This window comes from Heterodontus francisci, chromosome 36, assembly GCF_036365525.1.
Source record: "Heterodontus francisci isolate sHetFra1 chromosome 36, sHetFra1.hap1, whole genome shotgun sequence".
Lineage (NCBI taxonomy): Eukaryota > Metazoa > Chordata > Chondrichthyes > Heterodontiformes > Heterodontidae > Heterodontus > Heterodontus francisci.
This window is the reverse complement of record NC_090406.1, coordinates 48,120,875-48,138,958: the sequence shown is the minus strand read 5'-3', so window position 1 is coordinate 48,138,958 and position 18,084 is coordinate 48,120,875. Positions and strand designations below refer to the sequence as shown.

The 18,084-nt window shown below is 44.4% G+C and overlaps 1 protein-coding gene across 1 annotated transcript in view; it reads left to right on the top strand.

Annotated features, from left to right (window-relative positions):
- The window catches only part of slc35e1 (solute carrier family 35 member E1), a 72,191-nt gene that overhangs the window by 42,238 nt on the left and 11,869 nt on the right, over positions 1-18,084 (top strand). The window contains exons 2-3 of the mRNA XM_068016649.1: positions 8,381-8,451; positions 10,108-10,245. Coding sequence (XP_067872750.1) covers positions 8,381-8,451; positions 10,108-10,245 — 209 coding nt within the window. The remainder of the gene's footprint in view (positions 1-8,380; positions 8,452-10,107; positions 10,246-18,084) is intronic.

The window sequence follows — 18,084 nt, the reverse complement described above, 5'->3', positions numbered from 1 at the left end:
TAAACTCTAATTCGGTTAATGCCTACAGATATACGATGCGCCCACGCTAGCATGCACATGCGATACACACATGCAAATAGGGACAGAAAAGAGCAGAAGAAAAATAGAGAATTAGAATTAGAACATTACAGCGCAGTACAGGCCCTTCGGTCCTCGATGTTGCGCCGACCTGTGAAACCATCTGACCTACACTATTCCATTTTCATCCATATGTCTATCCAATGACCACTTAAATGCCCTTAAAGTTGGCGAGTCTACTACTGTTGCAGGCAGGGCGTTCCACGCCCCTACTACTCTCTGAGTAAAGAAACTACCTCTCACATCTGTCCTATATCTATCACCCCTCAACTTAAAGCTATGTCTCTGAAGGGGGTTTCTTGTTACTGTTTCTGTGTTTCCAGCTTGCTGTAGAGTCTTTGATTGTAGACAGCTCTTACTTTTTGTTGGGGCCCAGTATTCTTCTTAAACCTTGTTCATGTAGGAAACTTTTCTCTCTTTGAGTTGATGTGTCTTCAGTGGGTCTTCCGTTCCGTGAGAAAGAGATGGGAGCAGACAGGAGTGAGGTGTTCTCAGTCCAGGAGCAGACAGCTTTCTGAGTTTCAGCAAGTTCAAATTCAAACAGCCAGTTAGTCATGTGACTAAACTGGCCTGACCAGGTCTTCCGTGTATTGGAGATGCAGGGACTGAGTCCTTTGTTCAAACACACTCTGCCAGCATGCAAATGCCTTTCCAGTCAGGGGCTTGGCAATTCCTTGTTTTAGGCCCTCATTTCTTCCCAGCCACAATTTTAAGTTTTAATGTTCATGTGGCGAAATAATGTGTGCCTCAGTCTTGGCAGGTGGGGGCCTGCATGACAGCACTCAAAGCAGCACTCAGTGCATGCCAACATAGCAGACCCTCAGACTTCCTTGTGGATTAGACGCTCCGTGTGAGAGGCTGGATGTTGAGTGTAGGCAAATTTTTTTTATTATTCATTCACAGTATGTGGATGTCACTGGCAAGGCCAGCATTTATTGCCCATCACTAATTGCATTTGAGAAGGTAGTGGTGAGGCACTGTCTTGAAGCACAGCAGTCATGTGGTGAAGGTACTTCCACAGTGCTGTTAGGGAAGGAATTCCAGGATTTTGACCCATTGGCGATGAAGGAACTGTGATATATTTCCAAGTCAGGAGATTTGTGACTTACAGACTTGCGCCTGCTGTCCATGTTGTTCTAGGTCGTAGAATTCATGGGTTTTGGAGGTGATGCCAAAGGGCAGTTGCAGCAGTGCATCCTATGGATGGTGCACACTGCTGCCACTGTACGCCAGTGGTGGATGGGGTGCCAATCAAACAGGCTGCTTTTTCCTAGTTGGCGTTGAGCTTCTTGAGTGTTGTTGGAGCTGTACTGATCCAGGCAAGTGGAGATTTTTCCAACACACTCCTAACTTGTGCCTTGTACATGGAAGAAAGACTTCGGTGAGTCATTTGTTGCAGAATTCCCAGCCTCTGACCTGCTCTTGTAGCCACTGTATTTGTGTGGCTGGTCCAGTTCAATGGTGACCCTCCAGGATATTGATGGTGGGTGATTTAATTAAGGCAATGCCTTAATTTCTTGTTGGAGATGGTCATTGCCTGGCACTTGTGTGGCTTGAATGTTACTTACCACTTCCCCTGATTCCCATTGACAATGGCTGCTTGATGCCACACTCGGTTAAATGCTGCCTTGATGTTGAGGGCAGTCATTCTCACCTCAACTCTGGCATTTAGCTTATTTGTCCATATTTGGACCAAAGCTGTAATGTAGTTCATAGCCAAATGATCCTGGCAGAACCCAAATTGAGCATCAGTGAGCACGTTATTGGTGAATAAGCGATGCATTATAGCACTTTCTACAATCCATTCCATCACTTTGCTGATGTTTGAAAAAGGAAAGTGAAAAAATTAAACAGGGTCTTAAATCTTAAGTTTGTTTTCAATGTCTTGATTATTATATCTTATGTAGTTCGCACCTCAGTTCCGTTCGATGCACATTCTACTCAATGTGGGAACTCCAGGTCACTTGGGTGCATGAAGTGTCATCAGCTAGATGAGCTCAAGCTTCGGGTTTTGGCACTTGAGCAGCAGCTGAAGTCACTGCGGTGCACCTGCAAGTCTGAGAGTTTTGTAGTTTGCACATTTCTAAAGGTGGTCATCTTGCAGCTTAAGAGTCTGCAGGCAGAGGGGGAAAGGATGACTGCCAGAAGGTCGAGCAGTGCCAGGCAGATACTGCAGGAGTCCCCTGAGTGCATCTTGCTCTCCAACCGCTATTCAGTTCTGAATACTGGTGAGAGTGATGGTTCCTCTGGGGAGTATAGCCAGAGCCAAACCCATGGCACCATGGGTGGCTCAGCTGTACAGGGGGCAGGAGGAAGGTTGGGAAAGCAATAATGATAGGAGATTCTATAGTTAGGGAAGTGGACAAGAGTTTCTGTGGCCACAGACATGACTCTAGGATGGTTTGTTGCCTCCAAGGTTGCCTCGGGACGAGGATGCCACTGATCAGTTGCAGAACACTCTAGGAGTTGAGGAGGGGCAGGGTGGTGGGTGAACAGCCAGAGGTCGTGATCCATATTGGTACCAACAACACAGCTAGAAAGAGGGATGAGATCCTACAAGCAGATTTTAGGGAGCTAGGAAAGAGAAAAGCCAAGCAGGACATTAATCTCCGGTTTAATCCCTGTGCCATGCACTAATGAGGGTAGAGCAGATGAATGGGTGGCTGGAGAAATATTGCAGGAGGGAGGGCTTTAGATTCTTGGGTCATTGGGACCAGCTATGGGGAGATGGGACGTATACAGGTTGAATGGGTTGCACCTAAACAAAACCAGGACCAAAACCCTAGTGGGGCGGTTTGCTAGTACTATTTGGATGATTTAAACTAACTTGACAGGGGGATGGGAACCAGGATATAGCATTAGGAAGAATAAGGTTGGTGAGCTGCAGGTGCAAATGGCTACATGGGAATATGATGTTGTGGTGATAATGCGTGGCAAGCATGGAGAGGTGGGAGGGCTTCAGATTCTTGGGACATTGGGACCGGTTCTGGGGCAGAAGGCACCTATTCAAAGGGGATGGGTTGCACCTAACAGGACTGGGTCCGATGTCCTCGCGGGTGGGTTCATTAGTGTGGTTGGGTAGGGTTTAAACTAAATAGGCAGGGAGATGGGCACCAACATAAAGAAGTAGAAAAGAGGAATAAGATGCAAAATGTGAGACCACTGGACAGTACTAGAGAAGGGAGTAGTTCCATATTGGTTAGGAGCAGACTGAGAAGGCCTACAAGGAATGCAAAGACAGGATTTCAACAATGCGTGTATGTAAATGCACAAAGTGTGGTGAATCAGGTTGGTGAGCTACAAGCACAAGTAGCAGTATGGGAATATGATGTCGTGGCAATAACAGAAACATGGCTTAAAATGGTGAGAACTGTGTACTTAATGTACAAGGATATAAAGTGTTCAGGAAAGATAGAGAAGGGAAAAAAGGTGGTGGGGTGGCAGTACTGATTAGGGAAGACATTGTAGAGTTGGAAAGAAGGTATGTCCATGAGGGGGGGCAAGGACAGAATCCATTTGGTTAGAATAGAGAGGCAAAAAGGGTTTGATCACACTACTAGGGGTATTCTGTAGGCCTCCAAATTGAGAGCGAGAGGAGCAAAGCTGCAAGGAAATCACAGAGATTTGCAAGAAGTATCAAGTGGTGATACTGGGGGATTTTAATTACCCAAATATCGATTGGGATGTCAGAGTAAAGGGAAAGGAGGGGAGGAATTTCTGGATTGTGCTCAGGAAAACTTCCATGATCAATATCTTCTCAGCCCAGCTGGAAAGGTGGCATTGCTGGATCTGGTGCTGAGAAATGAGGTGGACCAAGTGTCTATGGAGAAGCACTTGCACAAGAGTGATCATCGTATCTTAAGTTTGGACTCATAATGCAGAAAAGCAAAGAACAATATAAGGTAGAAAGGCCAAATTGGAGGAGGGCTAACTTCAACGCGATGAGAAGGGATCAAACCAGGATAAAATGGAACTGAAGACTGACAGGAAAAACTGTAATGAAACACTGGGTTATCTTTAAGAAAGAGATGCTTCAGGTGAAGACTAGGAACATTCCAACAAGGACGAAAGGTAGGGGAACCCAAAACAGGGCTCCTTGGAGGATGAGGGAGATAGAGATTATGATGAAACAAAAAAGGAGGGTGCATGATGCATGTCAGGTGAATTCTTCACATGGGAACCAAGCTAAGCACAATAAGTTGAGAGGGGAGGTGAAGAGGAAAATAAGACTGGCAAAGCGAGGATATGAGGATAGAATGGCAGTCAACATAAAAGGGAACTCAAAAATCTTTTACTGGCATGTAAATAGAAAGTGGGCAGTGTTACGACCAAGATGGGAGAAGTGCACTGTTTATTCTAGTCCCACTACTCCACAGGTCACAACATATATTTTAAATTTTCCCACTTACTAATACAGTCAATCATATACTCTATTTTTCCCAGAATAGAACACACTAACCAGGTTTCTTTAATGAACAACACAATTATCAGTTTACTATAGAACAAGTCTTAACTAGTAATGAAGTAAAGCATAAACACACAGATGTAGATTTTTAAAGTCCCCTTTTTACCTTAGCCCCTCACACACTCACACACATACATACATACTCTGGTTAACTGGAAAAACAAAAGGTATTTTTTTAAATTCAGACAATAAAAAACACTTGGGTTGATTGCTTGCTCATTTTTGAAGGAAACAGCAGATGAGATATGTTGTTCCAAAACTGACATACCGTCTAGCCTCCGAGTACATGTCGTCAGTTCACTGGGATCTTTTAGAACAGTTCTTTTCAGGCAGCGTTCAGAATTAATTTAGCAGGCTTCCTTCAAAGACAGGAGACGAGTTGAACTGACACAGTGGACTTCTCAAGGCCTTTTAGAGATGCTGGAAAACGAGTTGGGTTGTGGTCTTCCTTCAGTTCTTCAGCAGGCTAACTTTATCAGCTGCTCACTCCAGAAGGTAAAACACACTGACACTCCAACCAAAAGCTTGTGAGTTGGCTGTGCTCAGTGGTGCACTCTGCTGCCCCTGGGCTTGTCCAATCAAGGGGCACTACTGATTTCTGTGCCCACATTTTCTCCTGTTACCAGGGTTTCTGTTCTATTTTTAACTTGTCATGTGACAACCAGTACATTGTTGCCAAACCAGTTCTTTCAGTGCCCTTTTGGAAAAAAGAACTGGTCCAACATTTATTCAGTTTGACTATGAATTCCTCAAAAAATATTTTAACAAAAAAAAGCAATCAGTTTTAAAACAGTACTAAGAGGTGGAGTGGGGCTTATTAAGGACAAAGAGGGTAATATGTGCTTAGAGGTACAGGGCAAGGCTAGAAAACTTCATGAATACTTTATATCACTGTTTACTAAGAAGTGGAATCTGACAAAATATCGGTAGGAGTGGAGAGAGTAGAGGCAATGGAAAGGATAAAAATTGAGAGGCAGGAGGTACTGGAAAGGCTGGCTATGCTTAGGGTAGATCAGTCACCTGGTTTGCATCCCAGGTTGCTGAAGGAAGTGGTGATGGAGATAGCGGAAGGGCTTGACAATCTCCCAATCTTCTATAGATATGGGAGAGGTGCTGGAGATTGGAGAGTGGCAAATGTGACATCTTTATTCGGGAAAGGGTGTAAGGATGGTCCTAGCAACTACAGGCCAGTTAATTTAACATCAGTGGTGGATAAGGTTTTAGAAACAATAATCGGGAAAAAATCAACAGGCACTTGGAGAGGTTCAAGTTAATTAAGGATAGCCAACATGTATTTTAAAAGGCAGATCATGCTTGACTAATTGAATTTTTTGATGAAGGGAATGCGGTGGATGTTGTCTTTATGGATTTTAAGAAAGCGTTTGAGAAAGTACCACATAAAAGGCTGGTTAACAAATTGAGGCTCATGGAATAGAAGAGTCAGCATCGGCTTGGAAAGAACAAAAATTGGCTTAAGGTCAGAAAACAGTGAGTCACAGTAAATGGTTGTTTCACAGAGTGGCGGACAATAGACAGTGGTGTTCCCAAAGATCACTGCATTTTTGATGATATAAAAATGACTTGGATATTGGAATGCAGAGTAAAATTTCAAACTTTTCCATTGATACCAAACTTGGAGGTGTGGCAAACAGTGAGGATGATGCAAATTAACTGATACAGGACATAGATTGGCTAGCAGAATGAGCAGACAAGTGGCAGATGGAAATTAATACAGAGAAACATATTTGGATATGTCTTCCTTCTTCCTCAACTGAGGATTCCTCCCCACTGTGGTTGACAGGGCCTGCAACAGGGTTCCCCTTGTCTTCACTTTCACCCCAGCAGCCGACACATCCAAAGGATCATCCTCTGCCATTTCCGCCACCTCCAGCGTGAAGCCACCACCAAACGCATCTTCCCCTCTCCTGTCAGCATTCCGAAGGGATCGTTCCCTCTGCGACACCCTATTCCACTCCTCCATTATCCCCGACACCTTGTCCCCTTCCCACAGCACCTTCCCATGCAATCGCAGGAGGTGTAATACCTGCCCTTTTACCTCCTCTCTCCTCACCATCCAAGGCCTCAAACAGTCCTTCCAGGTGCAGCAGCAATTTACTTGTGCTTCTTTCAATTTAGTATACTGTATTCACTGCTCACAGTGCGGTCTCCTCTACATTGGGGAGACCAAACACAGATTGGGTGATCGCTTTGCGGAACACCTCCGCTCAGTCCACAAGCATGACCCTGAGCTTCTGGTTGCTTGCCATTTCAACACCCCTCCTTGCTCTCATGCCCACATCTCTGTCCTTGGCCTGCTGCAGTGTTGCAGTGAACATCAACGCAAGCTCGAGGAACAGCACCTCATTTTCCGATTAGGCATACTACAGCCTTCCGGACTGAACATTGAGTTCAATAATTTCAGAGAATCTCCGGCCCTTTGCTTTTTATTTATTTTATTTTGTTTTATCATTTTTCTAGCCATATGCCTGCCTTAAACTTGGTCTTTCATATTTATTCTTTTGGACAGAGCTGTTCATTATTCTGTCATTAACAATGTCTCTGCACTAATGCTTTTTCTTGCAACACACTGTTAGCACACTGCCTTTGCCCCATGATCTTGTCAGTTAATCTCTCCTGCCCTCTGACCTATCACACACCTTCCCTTTTGTTCTTTGTCCCCTGCCTCTGGCCCCATCCCCATCTTCACTTGCTTAAAACCTATTATATTTCTAACCTTTGCCAGATCTGATGAAAGGTCACAGACCTGAAACGTTAACTCTGCTTCTTTCTCTACATATGCTGCCAGACCTGCTGAGTATTTCCAGCACTTTCTGTTTTTATTTAAAATTGGCCAAACTCATTTCACATCAGACTCTCATACATTGCAACAAGAGAGGTTATCCCATCAGACTGGACTGAGTTTTAAACTCAGGTCTCCAAGTGTGTGCAGCTGGCTCGTAAACCAGGCAGCAATTGGAAGCGAAGAAGCATTGTAACCGTATAAGGCTATTCACAGAGAGTGATGCAAAAGAACATTTTCGACTTTTTGCATGCATAAACTGTCCCCCAACTAAACTCCATGCTTTCCTGTAGCATTAGCCTCTTTAAAAGAAAGAACTTGCATTTATATAGTATCTTTCGCATACTGTATTTACTATTGTAAGGTGAGAAATGTGGAGCCAATGTATACACAAAAAGATCCCACAAACAGCAATGAAATAAATGACTAGATCATCATTTTAGGTGCTGGTTGAGGGATAAATGTTGGCCAGAGCACTAGAAGAACTCTTTACTATCCACCTAAGAGGGCACACAGGCTTCAGTTTAATTCTCTTCTGAAAACCAGCACTTCCGCTGTACTGCACTGAAGTATTGGCTTGGATTTTGTGCTCAAGTCTCCAGGGAAATGAGCTATCCGCCTCCTGACTCAGACGCAAGGGTAGCTACCACTAAGCCACGGCTGACACTATCCCTTTCAACATCATTACATGTGCAACCATTAAGGTATGCGTGTTTTGTTGGTTCAGCCACTCATTGACCTTTTTTTGTCCACTTATGCAAATCCCCCTGCCTCCTAAAAGCTGAAATGCTTCAATCTGTTTGGAACGTATTCACTTGATGTATGTGTGAGAGAGAGAGAGTGGGTAAGGTGAAATACTGGCAGCAGATATGTTCAGGATATGGCTATTTCCAACAGTAGATACTTTGATGAACCATTGTACTGTGACATCAGTAAAGGTTGCCCGAATGAACCTGACCTCCATACAGTGGGTCAGGTGAATGGTAGGATTGCATTGAGTTGATTCTAACTCCCCCCGCCTTTGTTTCTCTCCCCAGTCAAGGCCACCATGCCTATTTGGGTGGTGCTTCTGTCCCGTATCATCATGAAGGAGAAGCAAACTATGAAGGTACGTGGGTCTGAGGTTCGTAGGGTCTGATGAGGGTTTGTTTTGTAACAAACTACATTATAGGAAATTATTTTTTCCAGCTGAACCCCAGACATTCCCATATCATCCAAGGAAAGCAAACGGCTATAAGTTGGGACAAATAAGCCTGATGTCCTGTTTCAATTGTAAAATGTATTCTAAATAAAAATTATTAATCTGGATGTGGGTGAGAATTGTTTTTGGCTTAAAAACTCCTTTTAGGGTAATTCTGTGAGAATTTGCACACAAGCTGTTTCCTCTACTCTTGCAAAATCTGTGTGCTGCTCTCAGTGAGATGAGCAGTTGAGCTCTCCATCTCTGGTAGCGCCACTAGTGTGACTGTTTTAGGCATGTATCTGTTGGAGGAGGAGAGCTGCCCTGTACCAGAATATCCTGGGGCACCCAAGGGCATTCTAACCGTATCTTCTGCTGATACTGTGGAGATGCCTACAGCATACAAAGAACAGTACAGCACAGGAACAGGCCATTCGGCCCTCCAAGCCTGCGCCGATCTTGATGCCTATCTAAACTAAAACCTCCTGCACTTCTTGGGACCGTGTCCCTCTATTCCCATCCTATTCATGTATTTGTCAAGATGCCTCTTAAACGTCGCTATCATACCTACTTCCACCACCTTCCCCGGCAGCAAGTTCCAGACACTCACCACCCTCTGTGTAAAAAACCTGCCTCGCACATCCCCTCTAAACTTTGCTCCTCGCACCTTAAACCTATGTCCCCTAGTAACTGATTCTTCCACACTGGGAAAAAACTTCTGACTATCCACTCTGTCCATGCCACTCATAACTTTGTAAACCTCTATCATGTTGCCCCTCCACCTCCGTCGTTCCAGTGAAAACAATCCGAGTTTATCCAACCTCTCCTCATAGCTAATGCCCTCCAGACCAGGCAACATCCTGGTAAACCTCTTCTGTACCCTCTCCAAAGCCTCCACGTCCTTCTGGTAGTGTGGCGACCAGAATTGCACGCAATATTCCAGGTGTGGCCTAACCAAGGTTCTGTAGAGCTGCAGTATGACTTGCCAATTTTTATACTCTGTGCCCCGACCGATGAAGGCAAGCATGCCGTATGCCTTCTTGACTACCTTATCCACACGTGTTGCCACTTTCAGTGACCTGTGGACCTGTACGCCCAGATCTCTCTGCCTGTCAATACTCCTAAGGGTTCTGCCATTTACTGTACACAAAGCAAACTTTTATAGTTCCCAGATGACTGACTTATTTGGCTATGAGTACCTGTGGGAAACAGGCACTGCTTCAATAAATGAAAGGTGTTGCAAGAAGCATTCACTTTAAACAGTTATGGCTTAGTATTTTGATAATTGGAGTCAGCTTAGTCATTAAAGACTTGAATCAATAAAGAATGTTTTTAAAGAGTAGGGTAAAAATATGGAACAGTGTCTTATGTTGCAGAAGAATAAGTTGTAAGCAGAGGGGGAATTTATGTTTTCTAGGATGTCTTGTGTCTGTTCTGCACTTTGAGTATTAGAGTTAAACCAAAGAATAGTTGACTCAAATTTCAATGGAGGTTTGGACCAATAGGACTGATTTTCATCAGGATCTGGTGTATTTAGATGGAACTTTCCATCATGTCCTAACTGTTAAATTCCCTTCCTGGCAGGTGTACATCTCATTGATCCCTATAATATCTGGAGTCTTCTTGGCGACGGTGACTGAACTTTCCTTTGATGTTTGGGGACTCATTAGTGCACTTGCTGCCACCCTCTGCTTCTCTCTTCAGAATATCTTCTCCAAGAAGGTAAAGTTGTTGCTATGAAATTCAAGACTTGTCATCTGTCCAGATAAAATGATTAGATACACTTTGGAAGGTGCTTTGGGCAAATTAATTTTTGAGGGCAAGTTTCATGTTTTTTGCATTTACATTTTCTCCCTTCACAATTCATAACTAAGAACGGCGTGCAGTTTGCAAGCTGAATGTGGAGGTTTTTTAGTGAGTGGCGGGTTCGGTGAAGGGGGGAGGAGGTGCTCCATTTTTCTACTTTTTTTTCCCTACTTTTTTTAACCCTCCAGTATTTGGTTCTCGCTTCGGTGCAGTGGAAAGAGCTGATTGGTGAGCTACTGGTAAGCTATTCTACTTGTAATAAATAGCCTGCAAAGTTAAGGTATGGCAGGGCAGCTCTGCCGAGTGGGATGTACAGCCTGTGGCATGTGGGAAGTCATGGACGCACCATGTGTCCTAGACAAACACATCTGCAGGAAGTGCCACTGGCTGCAAAAGCTTGAGTTCTGGGTTTCGGAACTTGAGCGGAGGCTAGAGTCACTGCTGTGCACCCACAAGGTGGAGGACTACGTGGATAGCACATTTAGGGAGGTGGGCACACCGCAGGTTAGGAGCATGCAGGCAGATAGGGAATGGGTGACAGCCAGGCAGTCTGAGAGAACCAGACAGGTAGTGCAGGAGTCCCCTGATATGATCTCACTAGCTAAGGGATTTTCCATTTTGGATACTGGTGAGGGTGATGGTTCCTCGGAGGAGTGCAGTCAGAGCCAAATTTGTGGCACCACAGGTGACTCAACTGCACAGAAGGGGAGGAAGAAGAGTGGAAGAGCAGTAGGGATAGGGGATTCATTAATTAGGGGAACAGACAGGCGTTTCTGCGGTAGTAAACGTGACTCCAGGATGGTGTGTTGCCTTCCTGGTGCCAGGGTCAAGGATATCACGGAGCGGCTGCAGGACCAGGCTGCAGGTGGAGAGTGAACAGCCAGACATTGTAGTCCATATTGGTACCAATGACAGAGGTAAGAAGGGGAAATGAGTTCATGAAAGCAGATTTTAGGGAGTTAGAAAGTAAATTAAAAAGCAGGACCTTAAAAGCAGTAATTTCAGGATTACTCCTGGTCCCACATGCAAGTGAGCATAGTAATAGGAGAATTGAGCAATTGAACACGTGGCTGGAGAACTGGTGTAGGAGGGAGGGCAGCAGATTTCTGAGACATTGGGACCGGTTTTGGGGCAGGTGGGACCTATACAAGATGGACGGGTTGCATCCTAGCAGGACTGGGACAAATATCCCCACAGGGAGATTTGCTAGTACTGTTGGGGCAGGTTTAAACTAGCTTGTCAGCATGGGAACCTGAGAGGGAGCTCAAATTGGAGGGAAGCAAAACTGGTAACGTGTCAGGGGTGTTGGAATCAGGAGCAAGTATCAGAGGAATACCAAGGTGCACAAAATACTGGGGAGATAGATAGCACTAGAGTAGGGAATAGTAAGTTATGAGGTGGGGTCAGAGTAAGGGAGAAAGTAATAAAGTCTGAATCAGGGTTAATGTGCATGTATGTGAATGCACGGAGTATGGTTAATAAGATTGGTGAGGTACAGATACAGATTGCCATGTGGAAATATTATGATGTAGCTATAACAGAGACCTGGCTCAAAGAAGGGCAGGAGTGGGTGTTAAATATTCCTGGATACAAGGTTTTCAGGAAAGATAGGGGAGGGGTGTCGGTATTGATTAAGGAGAGCATTGCAGTGCTGGAGAAAAAGGATGTCCCAGAGGGGTTGAGGACAGAATCAATTTGGCTAGAGCTAAGGAACAAAAAAGGTGTGGTTACATTGCTCGGTGTTGTCTATAGGCCACTAGCTAGTGGGAAGGACATAGAGGAACAAACTTGCAGGGAAATTACAGAGGTGTGCAAAAATTATAGGATAGTTATAATGGGGGACTTTAATTATCCAAACATAGACTGGGATAATAGTAGTGTAAAGAGCAGTGAGGGGCAAGAGTTCCTAGAGTGTGTTCAAGAAAATTTTCTACAACAGCATGTTGCTAGTCCAACGAGAAAGGAGTCACTGCTAGATCTGGTTCTTGGGAATGAGGTGGGCCAAGTGGATCAAGAAGAGATAGTTCGTGCACAGTCAAGGTATGTTCCCTCAAAGGGGAAAGGTAGGGCAGTCAAATCCAGAGCTCCCTGGTTGACAAAAGAGGTAGAGATTAAGATGAAGAAGAAAAAGTGTACTTATGACAGATGCCAGGTAGAAAATACTGTTGAGAACCAGGTTGAATATAGAAGGTCCAGAGGGGAACTGAAAAAACAAATGAGATGTAAAGAGACTGGCAGCTAGCATTAAAGGAAATCCCAAAGTTTTCTAAAGGCATATAAATAGTAAAAGGGTGGTAGAGGAGGAGTGGGGCCGATTAGGGACCAGAAAGGGGATTACACAGGGAGGCAGAGGGCATAGCTGAGGTATAAAATGAATACTTTACATCTGTTTTTGCCTAGGTTGCATCATCTTCCTTGGTAATGTTGAAAGAGGAGGTAAGTCAGACACTAGAGGGGTTTAAAATTGATAAAGAGGAAGTATTAGATAGGCTCTCTGTACTTAAAGTGGATAAAGCACCAGGACCAGATGAGATGAATCCAAGGATACTGAGGAAGTGAGGGTGGAAATCGCAGAGGTACTGGCCATAATTTTTCAGTGTTTCTTAGACTCGTGTGTGGTGCCAGAGGACTGAAGAATTGCAAACGTTACGCCCTTTTGTTCAAAAAAGGGTATAAAGATAAACCCAGCAACTACAGACCAGTCAGTTTAACTTTGGTGGGGAAACTTCTAGAAAAAATAATTTGGGACAAAATGAATAGTCACATGGACAAATGCGAGTTAATTAAGTAAAGTCAGATTGGATTTCTTAAGGGAAAATCATGTTTAACTAACTTGCTGGAGTTTTTTGAGGAGGTAACAGAGAAGGTTGATGAGGGCAATGCGGTTGATTTGGTGTACATGGACTTTCAAAAGGCATTTGATACAGTGCCACACAACAGACTTGTGAGCAAACTTGTAGCTCATGGAATAAAAGGGATGGTAGCAACATGGATATGAAATCGGCTGAGTGACAGGAAACAGAGTAGTGGCTAATGGATGTTTTTCGGGCTAGAGGTAGGTTTGTAGTGGTGTTCCCCAGGGATCAGTGTTGGGACCCTTGCTTTTCCTGATATATATTAATGACCGAGACCTTTGTGTACAGGGCACAATTTCAAAGTTTGCAGATGATACAAAAATTGGAAGCATTGTGCACTGTGAGGAGGATATCGTGGAACTTCAAAAGGATATAGACAAGTTGGTGGAATGGGCAGACAGGTGGCAGATGAAGTTCAATGCAGAGAAATGGAGAGGCAATATAAAATAAAAGGTACAATTCTAAAGGGGGTACAGGAACAGAGGGGCATGGGTGTATATGTGCATAAGTCATTGCAGGTGGCAGGACAGGTTGAGAGAGCAGTTAATAAAGCATACAGTATCCTGGGCTTTATTAATAGGGGCATAGAGTACAAGAGCAAGGAAGTTACATTGAACTTATATAAGACACTAGTTTGGCCTCAGCTGGAGTATTGTGTCCAGTTCTGGGCGCCGCACTTTAGGAAAGACATGAGGGCGTTGGAGAGAGTACAGAAAAGATTCACAAGAATGATTCTGGGGTGAGGAACTTCAGTTATGAAGATAAGTTGGAGAAATTAGGACTGTTTTCCTTGGAGAAGAGAAGGCTGAGAGGTAGAGGTATTCAAAATCATGAGGGGTCTGGACAGAGTTGATGGGGAGAAACTGTTCCTACTCATGAAAGGATCGAGAACGGGAGGGCACAGATTTAAAGTATTTGGTAAGAGAAGCAAAAGTGACATGAAAAACTTTTACACGCAGAGAGTGATTAAGATCTGGAATGTGCTGCTGAGAACGTGGTGGAGGCAGGTTCAATTGAAGCATTTAAAAGGGAAATACAGTTATATGAAAAGGAAGAATTTGCAGGGTTACAGGGAGAAGGCGGGGGAATGGAACTGAGGGAATTGCTCTTTCGGAGAGCCATTGCGGACACGATGGGCCGAATGGCCTCCTTCTGCACTGTAACGATTCTGAGAGAATGAAAGGACTGAGCTGTTTCCAGGTCTCTGGCAGCTTCCCTCTGAACTGTGAGGTAAATATGAAGCTGTGCAGTGTCCGTTCAGTATTCTTACCGGGAACTGCTTGGCCTTCACTTTACTTACCATCTTCATAACAGCACAGCTGAGATTATTAAAGCACTCAGTAGGGTGGGGGGGGAGGGAATGTGGCAACGTTGGAGCCTTGGTTGCTGCACTTTCTGTAATCTGTTTTGAATGTTCTCTGATTGGTGTATGACCTGTGATTCTAAGCCGTATTGGCTATGCTGTGGTTGCACTGCCTGACACTTATAGAAGTGTCATTTCTTGGGTGGGATATTTACTGAAATGCGAAATGAGCCCAGAGATTGTTAGCCTCACCAGTCAAAACTGGTGTGGAAACGAGGAGCACAATGAAGCACATCTTCCTGTAAGCAAGTTACGCAGTTAGATAAGCTCTTCCCTCAAACTGGCAGAATCACTGCATAATTAGATGTGTGGACAATTGCCCTCCTGTTGATGAGCTCCCTCCCCTCATGTCAACAAGCACAGTTTGTCAAGCATTCTTCCACATATTAATGTGCAGCTTTTTCATTGAGAATACACAAAGCCACCAGGGGTGAATAAAATTGGAGAGAATATAATTGTGATGCAGTGATATTTAGCTTGGATTTAAAAGCTCGAAGAGGGAGGTAAGGTGAGGATCTGGGGAAAAAAATGAGTTACAGTACAAGACAGAGGCCTACAAATTTGATGGCACAGTGCTTGTATTTTTTGGTGCCAAATAGGCACCTAAGTGCCCAATATGGTAGGAGGGGACTGCTGCCTGGCATATTAGTGAAGGCAAAAAAAGAAGCATCCTGAAACAGGCGGTAGGGCCTTTACATTTGCAAAATTGGGCAACCCTGAACAAAACCGCGCCAGACAGGCTGCGCTCAGGAAAATGTGGATAGCATGCAGCCTGACCAGCAGTGCTTAAATTGAGTATTCTTCTGGCGGCAGTGCTGAAGAGAGTTACACCCCCCACCCACCACCTCCCCAACCCTGTCTCCTCTCTCGTACCTAGCACCTACCTGTGCTTGCTGACCTACAATGATTCCTGCTCCGGCGATGCTTAAATTTAAAAATTCTTATCCCAGTTTTCAAATCTCTCCATGGCCTTGTCCCTCCCTGTCTCTGCGATCACCTGCAACCCTACAACTCTCTGACATCTTGGCACTTCTCCAATTCTGGCCCCTCAAACTTTTCCAATTTTAATCGCTCCACTATTGTCAGCCATGCTTTCAACTGTCTAGGCCCTATGTTCTGGAATTCCTTCCCTAAACCTCTCTACATCTCTGTCCTCCTTTAAGACACTCCTTAAAAGCTGTTTCTTTGACCAAGCTTTGGTCATCTGTCCTGATATCTCCTTAATGTGGCTCAGTATTAACTTTTGTTTAATAAAGCTCCATCAGACGCGCTTTGAGATATTTTACTACGTTCTGCAAATGTAATTTGTTATTGTATAGGAAGAGGCCCAGCAGATGTCAGCAGCTCACCACCCTCATGTAAATGAGGCCTGACGCACAATATCAGGTGGGCCTCAGCCTACCTATTTTAGCACAGGAATCATTCCCTGTGCGAAGTTCATGCCAGCAAGCTGGCACCAACCATTCTCTAAGCCAAAATCTTTGTTTTAGTGCAGTGAAGATCCAGAGGTGGGAAAGAAACAATACAGATCTCTCCTTGGCCTCCGCCTATTTCTCATGGTGACATCAGCCAAAAACACGTCTCAAAATCCTTCCACTGTCTCTGATTTGTTACACAGCTTGTCTGACATCAAGTGTGGATGAACAGAAATTTCCTCCAACTAAATATTGAAAAGACCGAAGCTATTGTCTTTGGTCCCAGCCACAATCTTCATGGGGAGATGGTGGTGTAGTGGTAATGTCACTGAATTAGTAATCCTGGAAAAGGTTACAGAGTTAGAGAGGGGTGAGGCCATGGACGGCTTTGATAACAGGATGAGAATTTTAAAATCAAGGCGTTGCTTCACTGGGAGCCAGTGTAGGTCAACGAGCTCGTGGGTGTTAGAGGAACAGGACTTGAGGCTCGTGCAGCAGAGTTTTGGATGACCTCAAGTTTATAGAGAGTAGAATGTGGGAGACCAGCCAAGAGTGCATTGGAATAGTCAAGTCTAGAGGTAATGAAGGCATGAATGAGGTTTTCAGCAGCAGATGAGCAATGTTAGAGAGGTGGAAATAAGCGTTCTTAGTGATGGCATGTATATGAGGTCAGAAGCTCATCTCAGGGTCAAATGTGACACCAAGGTAGGAAGCAGACTGGTTTAATCTCAGACTTAATCTTGGACTGTTGTTAGGAAGAGGAATGGAGTTGGCTGCTAGGGAACGGAGTTTGGAGGGGGGACCGAAAACCGTGACTTCAGTCTTCCCAATATATAATTGGCGAAAATTTCTGCTCATCCAATACTGAATGTCGGTTAAGCAGTCTGATAATTTAGCAACGGTGTAAGAGTCAAGAGAAGTGGTGGTGAGATAGAGCTGAGTGTTGTCGACATACATGTGAAAACTAACGCCATGCTTTTAGATGATGTCGCCGAGGGGCAGAATGTAGACAAGAAATAGGAAGGGGCCAAGGATAGATCCTAGAGGGACACCAGAGGTAACGGTATGGGAGCAGGAAGAGAAGCCATTAAAAGTGATTCTTTGGCTATGATTAGATAGATAAGAATGATGAGAGCAGTCCCCCCCAGCTGGATGACAGTGGTGGGGTGTTGGAGGAGAATGGTGTGGTCAGTCGTGTCAAAGGTTGCAGACAGATTGAGAAGGACGAGGGGAGAAAGCTTACCTTTGTCACAGTCACATAGGATGTCATTTGTGACTTTGATAAGAGCTATTTTGGTACTGTGACGGGTGGAAACCTGATTGGAGGGATTCAAACATGGAGTTTCAGAAAAGATGAGAATGGATTTGGAAGGCGACAACACATTCAAGGACTTTGGAGAGGAAAGGGAGTTGGCGATGGGACGGTACTTTGCAATGGCGGTGGGTCAGGGGTTGGTTTTTTGTGGAGGGGGGTGATGGCAGATTAAAAGGAGAGAGGGACAACACCTGAAGGGAGAGAACCATTTACAATATCTGCTAACATGGGAACCAGGAGGGAAATTTGGGTGATCAGCAATTTAGAGGGAACAGGAGGGGTGGGTCTCATTAACATGATGAGCTCAGAGAGGACATGAGGGGAGATAGGAGAGAAACTAGAGAACATACGAAAGATGCAATCCTCTGAGATCTTGACACTCCTCCAATTCTGGCCTCTTGAACTTTCCTGATTTTAATCGCTCCACAATTGGCAGTTGTGCCTTCAACTGTCTAGCTCCTTCACTCTGGAATTTCCTCCCTAAACCTTTCTACTTCTCTTTCCTACTTTAAGATGCTCTTTAAAACCTACCTTTTTGACCAAGCTGTTGGTCCTCTGTCCTGACATCTCCTTAATGTGACTTGGTATCAAATTTTGTTTAATAAATCTCCTTGAGAAGCACTTTGAGATGTTTTACTACATTATATAAATGCAAGTTGTTATTGTATAGGAAGTGTGAATGATCTGTATCTGAAACCAAGAGGGGAAAGTTCAGAGGACATTGACCACAGTATTCATGAGATAAATACAGATCAGAAAGATTCAATGGAGAGAGAGTTGTGTGGAAGAATAACAGTCATGTATCCT